Source organism: Furipterus horrens, unplaced genomic scaffold (assembly GCF_987537825.1).
Source record: "Furipterus horrens unplaced genomic scaffold, mFurHor1.1.pri manual_scaffold_3, whole genome shotgun sequence".
Classification (NCBI taxonomy): domain Eukaryota; kingdom Metazoa; phylum Chordata; class Mammalia; order Chiroptera; family Furipteridae; genus Furipterus; species Furipterus horrens.
The window spans coordinates 64,714,993-64,734,258 of NW_028327173.1; the positions used below are offsets into that span (position 1 = coordinate 64,714,993).

At 36.0% G+C, this 19,266-nt stretch overlaps 1 protein-coding gene across 1 annotated transcript in view; it reads right to left on the reverse strand.

Moving 5' to 3' along the window:
• The window catches only part of COL24A1 (collagen type XXIV alpha 1 chain), a 295,110-nt gene that overhangs the window by 137,550 nt on the left and 138,294 nt on the right, over positions 1–19,266 (reverse strand). Inside the window, exon 23 of the mRNA XM_090268285.1 lies at positions 18,909–18,953. Coding sequence (XP_090124411.1) covers positions 18,909–18,953 — 45 coding nt within the window. The remainder of the gene's footprint in view (positions 1–18,908; positions 18,954–19,266) is intronic.

The following is a 19,266-nucleotide window of genomic DNA, read 5'->3' on the forward strand; positions in this document are numbered from 1 at the left end:
GCACAGACTATGGTGCCATGACTTGTAATAATCTTTACCCTTGAAACCTCAAGTCCTGTATATGCAAGTGAGAGTCAAGGACAAAATATTACATGTTCAATTTTTAAAAAAAATCTTCACCCAAGAACACTTAAAAAATTGCTTTTAGAGAGAGACATTAATGTCAGAGAGAAGCATCAATTGGTTGCCTCCCATGTGTGTCCAGACCAGGGATTAGTGCCGGTAACAGGGATTGTATAGATCTGGATCAGGGCTTGCACACGCCTGTTCTGGGACCAGGGATTGAACCCAAAACCTAGGTATGTGTCCTGACCAGGAATCAAACCCACAACCCTTAGGCTACAGGACAATGCTCCAACCAACTGAGCCACACCAGCCAGGGTAACTTGTTCAATTAAAAAAAATCCAGGCATGTGCCCTTACAGGGAATCGAACCAGTACCCTTTTGGTCCACAGGCCAGTGCTCAATCCACTGAGCCACACCAGCCATGTTGTACATGTTTAATTTTAAAGTGCTCAAATGCAAATTAGTGTGTGTGGAAATGACCATCACTTATTTATATTTTTAACCTATGAACCTCCTAAATAAAAATATGAATGACATTTTTATTATGCTACTTCCTATTTACTCTTCTTCATTTCAAAGCAAAGGTTAAAATTTTTGATATTAATTGTACTAGTTATCTATTGCTACAGAACAAATATCCACCAAAAGTTAGTTAGCTTAAAACAATGAGTATTGCCCTAGCTGATGTGGGTCAATTGGTTAGAGTATTGCCCCGTAAACTGAAAGGTCATGGGTTTGATTACCTGTCAGGGCACATGCCTAGGTGACAAGTTCTGCCCACAGTCCAGGTGCATACAAGAGATAATAGACTGATATTTCTCTCATACATCTGTTTCCCCCTCTCTCCCTCCCTCCCTTTCCCGCTCTGTAAAATCATATCCTCGGGTGAGGATAAAAGAATGAATAATGATTATCTCAGTTTATGTGAGTCAGGAATTTGAGAGTAGCTTAGATGGGTAATTCTGGCTCAGATTCTCATGAGGCTGTAATCAAGGTTTGGTATGGGCTGCAGTCATCTGAAAGCTTGAATGAGGCTAGAGAATACATTTCCAAGCAGGCTGTTGGCTAGAGGCCTCAATACATGCCATATAGGCCTCTATAGAGCCTGACTACATCAAAGTTGGGTCTTAAAGATTTTTGTTAGCTTAGCAGAAATTCAGAAGACCAAAAAGACTCAGCATAAGAAAACACTTGTTAGAATTCAGAATTTTTTTCTAAAAGTCAGTAAAAACTCTAAAATACTCTAGTTCTGTTTTAAAGGTAATCACATCCTACTTATTCATGAAAGACTAATATAAAGTTAGAGTATCCCTAGTTAATACTGAAATGTTTTAAATATTTTTTATTAAAGTTCTTAGTCTTGATAATGATCTTAAATCATTGTGTCTTAAAGGTGGTTTAGAATTTCTCTATACTCTTTCAAATTTTCTTTTCAGTGTGAAAATAACTGCATTCACAAAATAAAGAATCTTACTCCCCAAACAGAGAAGGAAAACTCTGACTCCAAAAAACCTCCGCTGCCTTGCGGCATACCTCTTCAGGGGAAAGGCTAAGGGAGTAAACCCCGACAGAAAATCCGGAGCCGGAGTCCCTAAGGCGGTTTGACGTTGTAGTCAACACCGGCAACTCCTGCGGCGCACCTGAAGCCAAGCTGTATCGACTCCGTCTTTCCCTTGGACCCTTCAGCTGCGAAGAGAGGGGGGGTCTGCTGCATGGGCAACAGCAGACCCTACATATTACCCTGCCCAGGCTCTGTAGCTTCAGCGTCATCGCAAGATGTTGATTCAACACGGGAGGAGACAGATACTACCATGTCACTCCCGAGTCGGACTGCACAGCCATTCTCGGCGGTGCAGATGGACTCTTAAGAAGCTACACCATCGTCTCTCGAGACGGACGGCTGCCGACGGACTCCCCAAAACTCTTCAATTTCACTTGAAAATACAATATACAAGGCTAATTTCTTAGGATTTAGATGTTTCATCTTATAAACATATTAACTTCAATGTCTGCATTAGTGTTATTGTGATTACTCTGTTTAAAAATAAAAGAATAGCCTTTTCCTTCCCCACCATGTTACAATATAGTAAGAAGGAAGACATTTGCAAACCAGGAAGAGGGCCCCTACTGGACACTGGATCTATCACTATACCTTGATCTTGGACTTCCTGACTCCAGAAGTGTGAGAAATAAATGTTTAATATTGAAGTCACCCAGTCTGTGGCATTTCATTATAGCAACCTGAACTCATCAAGACACTTAGGTACAAACTGAAACTAGATAGAAGCTGACTATAACTTCACTCGGTAGTGCCTTAAAAAGCAGAGGCATTGTCTTGGAATAAGTTGAATGTACGTGACTGTGAGTGACTCTTTAGGGCTGAAAAATGTATGAATCCAACTGTCTTACAACAGATCTGCTGATTAAATTTTATTATGAAATACGAAAAAAAGTGGCAAGGATACAGCTTTCTAAAAGGCAGAGTTTCTGGCAGTGCTTCAGATCATCCACTTTGTGGGAAGGAGAAGTATCTTGAGGTTAAAATATTTTCAGATTAATCAGTATTTGTGAGCAATCCAGCTTGCTGGCTAGGCCCCTGAAGGGAAAAATATTATAAGACTGGGAAGATTTTAGAAAGAGACATATGCAAAGATTTTTGTATCTAATGTTAATGTCTACCGGAAACAATCAAGGAGAGGGTACTTGGAAGGAGACAGAATGACTTAGAAAGTTGATATCAGCAAGTCTTGGTCATCAGACACCAAGGTGCTGGATGATGGGCATATGAATGGAAGGGATATGGTGGGAGAGATGGAAGGAATTCATGGGTTCCCATTAACCAAGGTTAAATTAACTACTGCTGCTACTGAATGTCAACAACAGAGAACCACACTGAGCCTGTGACATGCTGCCATTCTTCAGAAGACCAACCAGCTGCTTCAGGGCAAGTTCACTCTGAAAGGACCCAAGATTTATTCTAACAGACATGACATATATTGTATAGTATGTGAGAACTTACGAAGTGTTAAATCTACCATACAGGAACTCCAAAATATTGTGTCAGACTATGAGATACATTTTATAGCAAATAAGATGTGGAAGATGGTCTATGTCCTTGGGATCTAATAGATCACATGGCAACAAGATGCTTCTAATCTGACAGAGCACTGGAATGGTGGAGTTGAATTCCCAGTGAGAAGGTGATACTTAATGAGGACAGAGCACCTTCTATAGGATGAAAAAGTATATATACTGAGCCAAAGACATTTATATGGTACTATGTCTCCAATAGGAAATATTCATTGGTTTTGGAACCAAGGGGTAGTAGCAGAATTGATCCTACCCACTATCACTCCTAATGTCTCCGTGGAAGACCCTGTACTTTCCTTTGCCACAAAATGTGAGCTCTGCAGAAGGCAGGCCCTGATCCCCGAAGAGGACAAATTTTCACTAGGTGACACAGTAAGAATCATATGGCTGCCACCTGAGCACTTCAAGCACCCTGTATCTAGGCACCATCAGGCAAGGAAAAGAATCACTGTCTTGGCACAGTTAATTCACCCTGATCATCAGAAAGAAGAGGACTGGTTTCATTTATGTTCCTAAAACTAGCTGAAGAGTTATGTGCTGTAATTTATAACACTAACTCCTAAGGTTTCCTCTGGAAGATCATCTACCCAAATCTTAGAGGAGCATCACTTTGAAAGGTTATGGAGAAATGGGTCCAAATGACCCAAGGAGTGAAGTGTGGTGAATACACCATGATGGGCCACCTAGGTACTCCCTCAAAGAAGAATGTCTTGCCCAAATTGTCATCACTTCAAAGTTTTCCTCAGTTTCAGAGGGCCTTCTGGATCAAAGGCATACTCTTCTTAGAGTATACTGTACTTGAGTTACAGTATAGAAACCCAGCCATTCAACCCAGAACACTGGGTTAAAAAGGATTAAGAGCTTCCTATTGGAATGGTTGAAACTTAGTGGGCCTATATCACTTTGACTTGTCCCAATCCTGCTTCCTTCTCCTCTTTTCACAAGTTGGGCTTGCAATTCTTCCCTAACTGGGGGACTCTAACCACTGAGGGCCCTTGAATCACTGCAAAATGTCAGTGAGCCCATATATAGGTGCTGAGAATATTTTAAAAACATAAAATCACAACAACTACTTGTTGGTCTGTAAAAACAACCTTCATTGTCAAAATGATTGGAAATTACTAAGGTAGAATATGTCTGGGTTAATAAACAAGGGAAGATTCCCTTTTTAACCAAAGCCCGAGGTTCTGAAAACACATGGGAAATTTCTACCTGTATTCAATGTTCTCTTACGTTTGATGAACACAGGATATAACTGTCATACTTAGTAGAGCGGTTACTGAGGCACACACCCTAAACTGACTTTTAATACCTAGGCAATGAATGTTACCATCTTTAGAATAAATAGAATGTCTTATCTTGTTTTCTAAAAAGGAATAAATTGTTCCTTGCAGATATGTGGTTTCAGGCTATTGGCTCCCAGGTCCAAAGTACAAGACAATCGCATTTGGGATGTATCCCAAATCCAACTTGAGGGAGACTCTGAGAGAGCATCCAGAGTGAGATGTTCATTCCTTTCCCTTTGTACTGAGATTAAACCTTTTCTTGATAGGCTGAGGATGGAAGTTAGTGGAGCTCACTAAAGAATGAAGATACTTTGGCAGAGTTTTCCAGAATATTTGACTCACTTTACAAAATATTCTTTAAGCCTACTGCTGTTTGTTAAGTGAGGTTAGATTATATTATATGTAGAAAAATTTTCTATACCAATATCTAGTGCCTAAGAAATGAAAATAAACCAAATGAGGAAATCATGAGGCACAGAAATTATGCTAAATCACAATTTACTGAAAATATGATATAGATAGCTCTGTTATTTTTTTTTTCCTGGAATGAGGCAGGAGTATAAGTAAATAAAAATGATTATTTCTCACCTGTACTATCTACTGAGTCTTTGAAACTAAGATTATGCCTAATTAGCCTTATTATTAATAATTTAAAATTTTTGAAAATTAAAGATAAGCTATAAAAACTGGTACTAACTAAAGAAATTAAAGATAAGCTATAAACACTGGTGATTAACTAAAGAAAAGAAAATTACACAGAAAGCTTATATTCATTAACACTTTTAAAAAGTATAGAAGTACCACAAAATAAATTCATTCACTCATTTGGTGAACAGACATTGTTGAGACTATAATACATAACAGGTATTAACAAATAATATTTTATATAGTCAGTTAAATTTAGAATATAGGCAAGCACTTCATTATTTTAGAGCCTCCAGATCAGACAGCAGTTTATTTTGGCGTCACAGTTCCTCCATTTCAGACTCTTCACCTTTGGCTACATAGGTTCCTAAAAGATGTAACTGAATGTCTTGCTCAGAATCCAAACGGGGATTTTTGTCTCTGACATTTCACTAACAACTATTTGACTCTTAGTCCCTTGGACCATACAAATAGTCATAAAGTAAGAGTTCAGAATAAAGTTTTGCCTCAGGAAGTTCTGGCAGTGATTAAAAGAATATGCCTGGAATGACTCTTCGACAGATGCTTTTACTCATCCTTATGTTATGAGAAGCTTGAGAATAGAAAGGCAACTCGTGCTGTTCTCCCTGCATTAAATTGCCTGGCAACGTTGCTCACATACCCTGTTCTTTTGAATGAGTCACTTGGCAATAAATCAAAGATGATAAAGTGAATTTTGGTATGAGCTATCACCAACTTCTGTTGAACTTCTTAGGTTATTTATTTATTTATTTTTTAACTCTGGATGAGAAATAAGAGGAATTCTCCTGCTATGGCACTTGTGTTGCAAAACATTTGAATTTCAAGCTCTTCCTAGGAAAAACAACCGGCAGGATCATTCACAGAAGAGAATACGTATATCTGCTTATAACCACAACACATTTTTCAATATAAAGCACTAAATTAGTTCCGTATTTCTTTTACGCAGGCGTCATAGTTCTGAGTTTTTTTGCAGATCCCATCTGAAGACAAAATTAGTAGCAGAAAATCTACTGTCTGATGCTTTGGAACAATTCCCCCTTTCTACCAAATTCTCTGTACCTAAAAATTAAGAAAATAACAGCATAGTATTGGTGGACTACTGGTCTACAGACATGAGCTCCAGTTTAGCTCTTCAATTCTTAAGCACCTCTTAAAACTAATTTGGGTCTCATCTTCCCAATTTTAAAAGCAAAGAGGATGGACAAGATAACCCCTCTCATACTTTTTCATTCTAAAATTCTATAATTTAATCAGATGAAAAGCACTCAGGTCTTTAAAATCTTTCGGGGGTTCTGGTCAAGATGGCAGAGTAGGTAAACGTAGTACTCTCATCCTCCCATAATCACACCAAAACTATAACTAAACCTCAGAACCACCATCATTCAGAACAGCCTGAAATCTAGCTCAACAAATGCCTTATACCTGAGGATATAAAGAATCCACAACAAGGCTGGTAGGAGGCGTGGAGGCATGAAATGGGCTTGTCCCTCACCCACATGTGGCAGTTAAATATTGGGAGGAATATCTTGGCTGCAGAGGTCCCCCCTGAAGAGTGAGAGGTCCCGGCCCCACACCAGACTCCCAGCCCAGGGTTTCAGTGCTGGGAAGAGAAGTCCCCATAACTTCTGGCTGAGAAAAGCAGCAGGGATTGTGGCTGAGTTAGATGGAGGGCTTCTGAACTCCCAGGCAATCCTCTTCAAGGGCCCACACACAGGCTTACCCTAAGCTCTGGAGACAGAAAAGAAGCTGGAAAGAAACCAGGGACATATAGGGAGGAACTGAATTGTCTGTCATCAGGGCAAGGATTGGAGGAGCAGTTTACTTTCAGACAGAAGTGCTGGCAAAGGCCATTGTTCCTTTGTGAAGCCCTGCTCCCAACAGAGCCGGCATGGGGAGGGCTTCCCTATTTGAGGCTTCATCAACCTGCCTAACACTATTAGCCCTGTCTGGTGATTCTCTGAGACCCTGCCCAACTCAACTTGTGGGCTCACCCAAGCCTTTTCCAACGGCTTTTCCAAACAAATGATCTGTATTGGCTCTTGATGTGGACTTTTCTAAAATCTTTCAAACAGGCAGTATTTGGCCTCAGTGTGCCCCGTAACTCTTGCTAAGTGGCTCCAGGCCTGGCATTAGGGACAGTTAATCTTGGTTTGCAGCTTGGCCTCTTCTGGGCACGGCCAAGCCCAATACAAATAGCAGCCATCTGCAGATTGCTTTGTAGCTCAAGCTGGGTGGGCTCAAGGTCAGTGGCTGACCTTTGCCTGTACTTTCCTGGAGGCCCCAAACTGAGCACATGTGCATCTGGTGTGGACAGATTTCAGACTATGCCTGAGCACCATCTAACCACCTTCACAAGTGACAGACTCAGTGAGCATCAGAGCCCCACTGAAGTTAGCAGCCAATTAGCCTAGAGGTGAATCTCTTCCACTAATGTGCAAACAGCAATCAAAATTCAACAACAATAGTCCTGGTTATTTAGCTCAGTTGGCAGTGTCATCCTGATACACCTAGGTTGTGGGTTAGATCTCTGGTCAGGGCACGTACAAGAATCAACCCAGGAATGCATAAATAAATGGAACAACAAATCACTGTTTCTTTCTCTCCCCCTTCCTCTCTTTCTCTCTCTCAAATCAGTTAAAAAGAAGACTCAACTACAACAGGAAGGTGCACACAGCCCATGCTGTGGGGTGCAGGGTTGGGGGAGTAGGATGTACCTGAGTGCCCAAATCGGGTGACTGGGGAGGCTGTACCACTGGACCCTATAGTAAACCTACTATATAAAGTCACTCTACCAAGATCGGGAGATGTAGCAGCTCTACCTAATACATAGAAACACACACAGGGAGGCAGTCAAAATGAGAAGACAAAGAAACATGTCCCAAATGAAAGAACAGAGTAAAACTCCGGAAGCAATCTACCAGATGCTCAATGAACTTAGGGGAAAAGTAGAGAAACTTGGTGAGAACTTGAACAAAGAGATAGGAAACATAAAAATGTAGATAAAAAACATAAAAAAGCACCAATGAGAAATGAAGAATACACTATCTGAAATGAAGAATACATTATAGGAAATCAAGAGTACAGTAGATAAAACAGAGGATCACATTAGTAATTTGGAAGCTAAGAAAGCAGAAACCACCCTATCAGAACAGAAAAAAAATTCCATAAAAAAAGGAAGATCATAAAAGGAACCTTTGTAACAACTTCAAGCATACCAACAATCATAATGTGTGGCTGCCAGAAGAGACGCAGCAAGAAACTTAAAACCTGTTTGAAAAAATAATGAAGGAAACCTCCCCTAACCTGGTGAAGGAAACAGACATACAAGTCCAGGAAGTTAAGAGAGTCTCAAACACGATGAACCCAAAATGGTCCACACTAACACATATATCATAGTTAAAATGGTAAGGTTTGAAGACAAAGAGAGAATTTTTAAAGCAGTAAGAGAAAAGCATTTAATTACCTACAAGGGAGCACCCATTAGAATGTCAACTGATTTCTCAATGGAAACTTTGCAGCCCAGAAGGGATTGGCAAGAAATATTCAAAGTAATGAAAAGCAAGGACCTACAACCAAGATTACCCAGAAAAGTTATCTTTTAGAACTGAAGGGCAGATAAAGAGCTTCCCAGACAAGAAAAAGCTAAAGGAGTACATCACCACCAAATCAGTATTATAAGAAATGCTAAAGAGTCTTCTTTAAGAGGAAGAAAAAATATAAAAAAATATATAAGATGACAACAAATATATATCTACCAACAATTACTTTAAATGCAAATAATTAAATGCTTCAATCAAAAGACACAGGGTTCTGGCTGAATGGATAGCAAAACAAGATCCTTACATATGCTGTCTGCAAGAGACTTAGTTCAGATCAAAAGATACACACAGACTGAAAGTAAAGTGATAGAAAAAGGTATTTCATAAAAATGGAAACAAACAAAAATCTGGAGTAACCATTTTTATACCAGACAAAACAGATTTTAAAACAAAGCGACAAAGAACCCAGCAATTCCATTCTACTTCTGGGTATTTATTTGAAGAAATTGAAAACACTAAATCAAAAAGACACATACATCCACACATTTGTTGCAGCGTTGTTTACATATATTAGCCAAGATATGAAAGCAACCTAAGTGTTCATCAATATATGAATAAATAAATAAGTGGTGCACATATACAATAGACTATGACTCAGCCATATAAAAGAACAAAATTTTGCCATTTGCAACAACATGGATGGACCTAGAGGGTATTGTGCTGAGTGAAATAAGTCAAACAGAAAAAGACAAATGTCATATGATTTCATATATATGTGGAATATTAAAAACAAAATAAATGAACAAGTAGAACAGAAAAAGACTCATAGATACTGACAGCATTTGACAGCTGCCAGAAGGGAAGGGGGACGAGGAAATGAGTGGAAAAGGCAAAGGAATTAAGAAGTACAAATTGGTAATTATAAAAATAATCACAGGGATGTAAACCACAGCATAGGGAATATAGTCAATAATATTTCAATAACTATGTATCATGTTAAATGGGTACTAGATTTATCAGGGTGATCACTTTGTTAATTATATAAATTTCTAATCACAGTTTTAGGGTTGTACACCTGAAACTAATATAACATTCTACCTCCAACTGTAACTGAAAAAAAATATTAAAAAATAAAATCTTTTGAATAGGTGAGAAAGAAATGTAAAATTTTTAAAAATCTGGGATATTTTTATTTCATAGTGATGGGGGGTGTATCTAGCGTTCTGGATACTCAATGTCACTAAACAAACTACTTACTGACAGCATCTACAGGAGGCAGATTTTGTGTCCACTCATAGATCTTACTTTATTGTTTCCTTTAATCTTATTGTTTAATTAAAAACATTTTCTAAACCACCGTGAGCTCTTACAGAGTAGAGGCTGTGTTCTGTTCATCTCAATGCCCATCTCACTGCCCAGCACCTTACTTGGCACATAGCAGGTGCTCAGTACATATCTGTAGAATTGATCCACAGTACAAATCAGGTACTGTATTCTTAATTAAAATATTGAAATTGTGGAAGTTCCCAGTTTCCTTACACATAGAAATGTGATGATCATTATGTATCTGGCATAAGTTATGACAAAATAAGGAAGGAAAAAGGAGATTAAAGAGTAAGAAGAATGTTTTCAAGGGGCTGTCTTTAGTCTCTCCTTAGGCAATGACAAGTGCTCCTCAACTTCTCTGCCAACTAGTTGGACTATGGTTCTTTGTAAGAGCACTTGATTGACACATACAACATTTTTAGGGCTCAGGTGTAGGAAAGCATCGTTAAGATATACTACAGAAAAATGTGGAATGCTCTCCTAAAAGGTGAAGATATTTGCCAGAAAGAAATCCCACTGGGTCACATTTTTCATTTCTTTTTGCTTTGTGATCTCTGGTACTGTTTCTTCATGCTAGTTCTGAAAATCTATCTTATATAGCTTTGGCCTTACCAAGTGGCCTATTCTTGGCTTCGTTTTGTGCCTTCCAGAGTGTGTATGATGTTGTCCACTAATTCTCTAGTATTGACTTTTAGAAACCTTTGGTTTAGGTTTTGCTACACTGGAGAATATGCTAGGTAAGTTAGTAGTACTTTACAGATAGAAAACTCCCTCTGGGTAGAGTAGGTTCTTGGGATACACTGCTGAAGATAATAATAAAAAAATTATGCTGCAAATACTGAAACTTAATCATGCCCTCACTGCCTGTTTATAAAAATGGAGCAATTTCACAATAATTCTATGTGAGTTTTTAGGTTCCTCATACTGCTGACTTTCTCTAATGAGGTCAGCAAAGTGGCTCTGTACCCCATCATGCTGGTAATATCATTTTTCCCATTACTTAACTCAGAGCATGTGTACATGTGGATGGCCTGTATAACTATACATAGATTTTCTTTACACAGCAACATGAAGCTTTCATGCAAGAGCACCAGCAGACAATATGGTTTATGCTGAACACCTGCATTAGTTCTGGAAGACTGGAATTTTGTTATGCACTAGGCAGAGGCTGCCTTTTTGACCAGCCTCCAGTGAAAACCACAGGCACTGAGTCTCTAATGAGCTTTTCTGGTAGACAATATTTCATATATGAAGTTTCAGCTCATTGATAGTAGCATTAGGTGATTCCACTGCAAGAACTCTGCAGTTGTGCTGGTTTCTTCAGGACTTTGCACCATGTGACTTTTCCCTCTGCTGACTCTGCTTTGCAAGCATTCACTGTACTAAATCTTAGTCATTAGTATGACTATATGCTGATTCCTGTGAGTCCTTCTGTGGAATCAATTAATTAATTTACTTCAAATCAAGATAAAATCTTTAAACCTCTTTGAATTCAGAATCTTCACATTCCTGACTCAAATACAGAATTATATTGAATGTGATTTTTAAAAATAATACTTAAGAGTAAATTCTTGAAAACCAAAGAAACTAAAAAAATAATTTCTATCAATTTTAAAATAGAAAAGTGTTACGTTTCGTTAGTCAGAAGGCTAACAGTTTTAGTTCTCCAGGCAGAAAGCACACTAAATGTTTACACCTGAAAACAACTGATATACTTGTATTTGGAAGCACAAAGTTCCATTTTAATTGCTCTTTTACCTGATTCATTTGAAGCAGTTTATTGCTATCTAATTTGAACACTGAGAAACTTTATTAGACTAGTAAGGATAAGGGTATTCTTGTTTATTACTCTTTAGTGTGGTATGTATGATAAATATCTTGTTCTGTATATTACTCCATAAGCATTGTATCTTGGTTCTTTTTCTAGAATATTTTACTTTTTTATAATAACTGAATGCATATTTAGTAAAGATAAAAGAAAAGCGTACTTAACATAAAACTAAGTATATAAGCCTTTATATGCCTAAAATATGTCTGGTGTTCAATAACTTCTGTGATTTTAGCTCATAGCATGGCATCATGTAATATTATTCATTTTCTCCATAAATAGAAAATTTGCCTTTTAGCTTTTATCTTCATAAGCATATGATTTTTTTTTCATTTTTCTTGGTTGCTCTTTAATAACCACTTACATGTGATTTAATCTTGGTCTATTTCTTATCACATTTAGTTTTGTGATATGAACAATTTTTTTGTAGTCCTCATTTTTCCATACCCTTCAATTTTCATAGTAGTAGAAAAAAGATTCTATAGGATCACATCTAATAGTATTTGTTATTTTCCTGGTAATTTACTTGGCCTTTTTCAAAGAGATGTCATAAATATCAGGAAAATAGTGTAACTTATAGCCCAAGGAACTCAGAAATCCTTCCACCTTTTAAGCAACTGTTTCTAGAAATTTGCTGATCCTGCTTTCTTAGATAAATCTCTTGTGTTTGAGATTTAAAACAATTAGCATCTCATTTATAAAGTAACAGTTAACCATAGAGTTACCTGCACCTGATTTTCAGAGAAGGGCAGGTTTTAGTAGAATTGTCTTATTAGTTCACTTTACTTCAATTTACTTGGAATTTTAATGTAATATTTCTTCTCTGTTCATATGCATTGATATGTCCATATACTTTCTGTACCATCCCCTTTTGATTTCACTGATTTACACTTCTAACTTTCTACACCTTCATAGACTTAATACTATAGTAAAATTAATTTACTGTGGCTTCTTAAATAAGTTATGCTATTTATACATTACAAAGATGATAAATGTCAAATACATAATCCTAAAGCATAATAATTTCATCACATTCATATTTTTGAGATGTTCTCAAACCACAATGTGGTAGTTGGGGGTTCAAAAATCTCAAATTTCATATAGTAATACCAGGACAATATATATTCATTAGAAAGACAACTGGACATCTTCATATCATTGTTGAGAAGAAGTAGGTTCATATGGAGCAGTTAGCGATAATTCCCTTTCAATTCCAGCTCTACTGCTTTACTGTCTCACCTGGACAAGTTTCTTAACTTCTCTCAAACCTAGGTGTTTTGTGTTTTGTTTCATTTTTTTATATAAAATAGAAATAATTTTTATTTCCTAGGGTCTTTGTGAGGATTAAATGATAAATATATGCAAACTATCTGGCATATCACATATTTTCAATAAATGGTAGCTGTTTATATCATACTCAGGTAAACGTCCTTTTCATGATGGAATGTATCATGAATATACATTCAGTATAAATTTTCATTCTCTGAGAAAAATTATCATTCCCTGCTGTGTAGGAGATATACAACAGCTTTGAAGCTGTGCTACAGGTACATGCAGCTTGAAAACAGGAAGAGGGCAGATGACATTTTTGAAGATAAATGCACTAAGACTACAGAGGCCCTATGTAGGGGCAGTTGATAGTGTTTTACTTTGTTCCTCCTGTTTGGCTAAATGGTGACATCAGCTTCTAAGACTTTTTCTTAAGGAAATATGAGTCACTTTTATAATTTAAACAGTCCATCAAAGCTAGAGTTCTCTTTTTAATGAAAACAAAAATGAAACTCATTAAATAAAATCAATGTGTATCAGCTTGTATGTGATAATAATTTTGGTAATACCAGAGAACAACAAAATTAACTACTGTATCAAATGAGGTTTTATGTTGAGCACTTCTAAATTATAGTCTTCCAGATACTTCAAAATCTTTCCTGATTCCATTATAAATACATTAAATTTCATTTCACTACTTCCCAGAAACTAAAAATATTCAATAATATTTTAAAATTTAATTGTCAGGTTGGCCTAAGAGATCACAAGGTAAAATTTTATTTTGCCCTTTCCCAAATCTTTCTAACCATTGATTTCCAAAGATGCACTTCTTGGTTCCATTTAAAGACCAGACAAACTGATGACTGGTTACCACAGAGAAAAGAACTTTGGAACTGGAAGTAGAAAATTCAAATCTGAAACCCAGATCTACTGTTCACTACCTATACAAATGTGAATAATCATATAACTTCAATAAATTTCATTTTTCTCACTTACAGAATGGCAATGAGAATTATACCACAAGGGCTGTTTTCAGATTTAAAAAGATAATAGGTCACCAATAAATACATTTATTTTCTTTTTCTTTCTTTCTCTCTCTCTTTTTTTAAAATTTCCTACTCTCTTTGGTCTTGAATGAACTGAATGCATCAGCCATTGGAAGCTCTATAATTTTAAAGGTTTTCTTCATGAGAAGTGGAATACCTGATTTTGAGGATTATCCATGGCCTTTCCTCTTCTTCTTCCTTTCTGTTCATCAGTCTTTTACTATACAATAGCACACCAGAGGGCAGGCAGAAAAACAGAGAGGACATAGTACATTGCTTATGAAATCTTGCTAAATTGATAAATTAAGGAATAAATGAAGTGAAATCAAATAGCTGGGTTATATTTTCAGAGATAAACCAATGATGTCAGACTATGAGACAATCATAAGAATCTTTTTAAGTGGGCAGGAAGTGGCAACTGAAACTTAATTCCAAATTTCATAATTAAAATAACAGACCAGAAAAGAATCCCGAGAGTAACTGTGACCATTTCCCAAAGAATGCTGACTGCTAGAGGAAAAAAAGCTTGCATGGTTTTGAGTATCAACAATAAAGAAAATCTAATAGAAGTTACCATCCTGTTCATGGAGAAGGCTGTGGAGCTGTTGACTCTAAAATATTTAGTCTAGTTCTGTTTGCTCCAACTCCAGAAACATAATGAAACTGGAGGACAGCCAGAGAAAAGAAGCCAAATCAGCAGCCAAGAGGAAGACTAGAAACATTAAAATTCTCAGAAAAGTCATAGATTCTTAGAATTGGAATTATCTTTAGACATCATATATACCAGTTCCTTATGCTTCCATAATATTCCTGATAATTCATAAATAGTTTAGTTATCCAAGGCCTAGTAAATGCTGGAAACTTACTAGAATCCTTTCATTTTTGGAGCCTATGTCCAAAATGACCACCTCAAAAACATCTCAGATATAACCGCTTCTCTTATGTCCACTGCCATCACCTGGGTCTGAATCATCTTCTCTCTCATTTAGACTACTGCAAGAGTATCCTAACTGGTTGCCCTCTTCTACTTCTGCTTCTCACAACCATGTAGCAGCGTCCCAGTCCACTGTAACTAGAGTGATCTCAAAACAAATTAGATCATGTCATTGGCTTACTTAGAATACTTCAATGATTTTCCATTGACTTTAGGATCAAGTCCAAAGTAATAAACATGGCCCTCAATGATTTGGCTCCTGCCTCCTTCACTAATGTCACTTCATGTTGCTTTTCCCTTGGCTCACCAACGTCTATCTACACTGGCTTTCTTTAAGTTCCTCAAAACAGCTGCATGCTTTCCCACTTAGGCAGATCCCATGTAACAGTAACCACAACCGCCAATACGGCTAACAATTATGAAGGTTTTACTATGCGACTGGCTCTGTGCAAAGTGCTTTAAGTGCATTATCACATTCAATCTTCACAAGAAACTCTGTAAGGTACTAATTATTTTCTTTTTTACTGTTGAGAAAAAAATATTTAGAGAAATTAAGTGGTTTTCCTAAAAAAAAAAACAAAAAACGGTAAGTTGGCAAAGGTGGGAAGTATGTTATATTGCACATTCCAGGAACGTTCTTTCTCCCCACTCTTCCCTGGCTAACTCATACCATTCTCTGTGGTCACAACTCATTATGTCATTTCCTCAAAACAGTCTTTTCTCATATCCTGATCCAACTCTGGTACCCTTGTCATAGTCCCTTAAACTTTTCTTCTATAAAATGTATCACAGTTTAAAATTACATAATTCTTTATGAGATTATTTAATGTCTGTCAAACCTCTAATAGACTACATGAGTTTCATGGAGGCAGGGACTATATGTTCAATAGTGTGCCTGAATACAAATATAAATATCTGCTGAATAAATAATTGAGTAAAGTCACCCAAACCTCCTAATGATGAGATGCTGAATCACTCAATGGAAGTGTGTGTTTAAGTGCTAGAAATTTTATTAAAATATTCTTGCCTACAAAAAAATGTTATTTTAATGTCTGTTTACTAATCCTAATTCTGGTCTCTTGACCAATAATGAAAAACTATATTATTTTTTCTTGTACAGCTCTTTAAGTCTAGAAAGTTAAGACAGAGAGACCTAGCAATTAAGGTGGGATAATTCCAGTTTATTTGTTTAAAAAAAAAAAAGAATGCTAGAGTTAAGAATTTCTTTTGAAATCAGAGACTTATTTAGGGTACATTTATAGAAATTAATTATTTGCCTGTAGTAAATAAATCTAAGGAGTATACAGACATGAAATATATAGATGGAACTGCTGTATTTTAGCAAGCTCTATCACAAATTGGCTTCTAATTTGCATAAATCTAGAAAGACACAAATAAAACTGGAGGAGATCCCATTAAAGGCAATTAAATGCCTGTCCAGAAAGATTGGGAAAAGTTAAATCTAGCTATGTAATTATAATTTAGCTAATATACCCCCAAAATTATAAGACTGATTTTATGAAGTTTAACCATATCTTCCAATATCTCTTGTGAGTATTGTTTTAACAGAACTCTGGATTAGATGAACTAAAAATCTAAGATTTTGAAATTAATTAGATAAAATAGAAGCTGGTAATTACCAAAGCCAAAAGTATTCTTTAGTCATTTTACATATTTCAATTAATATAGCTACTACAGTTTTTAAAAAGCCTTCATCTCCCATCCTTAATGAGAAAGATGGAATCTCTAGCTTGGAAAGGTCTTTTTGTTTGAAAATTTATCTGATACTTAAAGCCTCTCTATAACATCTAGGCTAAGTGGATGTTCAACTAACATTAAAATATCCCTTCACCTGGCTGCTGTGGCTCAGTGGATTGAGCATCAACTTGTGAGCCAAGTGTCGCTGGTTCGATTCCCAGTCAGGGCACATGACTAGGTTGCACGTCAGGTCCCCAGTTGGGGGCGCAGGTGAGAGGCAACCACACAGTGATGTTTCTCTCCCACTCTTTCTCCTTTCCCCTCTCTCTAATAAAATAAAATAAAATAAAATATCCCTTCTTACATTACCTGGCTCGAGGGGGGATCATTTCACAATAAATACATGTATCAAATCATCACCTACACTTTAAATATCTTATGATTTTATTTGTCAGATATATCTCAGCAAAGCTGAGGGAAAAAAATCCCCAGCATGGTATAATGCTTTGGATTTTGAGTTTGGAGCTCTGGGTTTATCTCTCAGTTCTGTAATTTATTAACTATGTAACTCTGAACAGGTGACTTAGTGTGTTTGTTTCCTCATTTCAAAAACTGGAATAACAAAATATGTCTTTTCAGATTGTTTGAGAATTAAGTGAAATGCCATAATATGAGACATGACTTGATATTATGCCTGGCACATAGCTAATGATCAATCAATGTTAATTTCTCTCCACTCACATAAATCCACTGCCTGCCGAGACAGTCTCGTTCTTTGGACAGCACTGGCAATAGGTTCTTATACTGTGTCGAACTAGAGCAACACTGTTAAGTAAATAACACTTAGAAGTTGCTCTTCATTGCTATTTTAACTTTAGCTATTAATTCTAGATTACATATATTTCTTAAGCAATTTGTCACTCTGAAATGGCAGAGTTTAATTTCTTTTAGTGACCTTAGAGAAATATGAGTTACACTCATACTTGATGAGAATGCTTGAATAATCTAACTGATATGATACTCCACTGAAATTTCCCTTCTCAGTAAAAACAAGAACAAAGAAAGAGTTCCTCCTCAGTTACTCAGAATTAATTGGTATGACAATGTTCTTTTAAGAGTACATGGGTCCTGGCTGGGATGGCTCAGTTGGTTGGGGCATTTCCCATAGACCAAAGGGTCATGGGTTTGATTTCCAGTCAGGGCACATACCCCGGTTGCAGGTTTGATCACTGGCCAGGGTGCATATGAGAAGGCAACCAATCAATGTTTCTCTGTCCCACCCACATTTTTCTCTTTCTCTTTCTCTAAAGGCAATAAAACAAAATGTCCTCGGGTGATGGTTTAAAAAAAAGAGTAAATGAATCATCTCTCTATTTTTACTAATAATTAATGACAAAACTAAGAATATCAGAAATGTATTGCTGTTTTACTATAACACAAGAATATGTGATTATCTAATTATGTAAACTTATAAAACAATTTTTAACCTATTAAATGGTATCACTTGATTTGTGAGAACCCAATGCACTATGTAAATAAATTCATTTGAATTAACATAACACTTTATATATGTTGTATAGGTTCATTTGTTACAGAATATTTTAACTGACTTTACCTATTGTAGAAAATAAAATTACTTGTAACATATCTGATTCAGATACAACAAAAACCCTCCTACTTCCGTAGTAATATAAATTTTAAAAAGTCAGAATATCTTGAAGAAAGAAATTATAATACTCATTCTAATTCATTACCTCTTGATTTATTCCATCTTTCAAATCTAAAGAGAGGTATCTTCAAACTATTAAACTATTTTTATGGTTTGAAAACTTGTAACATTTATTAATGAAAAATGTTAAGGTTAAAGTTATATTGAAATGTGACCAAAACTAAAGATAAAAACCAAATTAGAAACAAGAATACTCCTGAGATCATAAATATAATTTATATTTGGGTAAAAATATTAGTAATTGTAGTTTCCCTCATTTCTTTTATATATATATATATAAGTGGGTTTTATTCATCATATCACAAGTGAGTTTAAATTTATTGTAAATAAGAATTGTATTCTGAAATTTACAAATACTGATCATGGCTAACATGATTCCTAAAAATGTTTACAGATGATTAAAATATAGAAGAACATAAAATAAACTTACTGTTTCACCAAGCTTTCCAATGTTTCCTTGATCTCCTATTTCTCCCTGTTAGTAAAGAACATAAAGTTGCAAAAATAATTATTTTTCAAAGAAGATTATTCATAACATTGCTTATGTTTTCATTTTAATGAATTTGCTAGTTATAACCTAGGAAAAGACAAAGGAAATATCAGTTATTCAAAATTAGGTTGACAGTTCACTAGAAAGCTTTTTTATGGAACATGGTCTTTTGTCTATTTTCATTAAAACAGTAATAACATATGTTCTTAAATTACATTCTTCAATTAAGGACTTTTAATCACTTTTAAAACAGCTCCAAAAATAAAATTAAAAAATGTAATATTTATTGACGTGTACT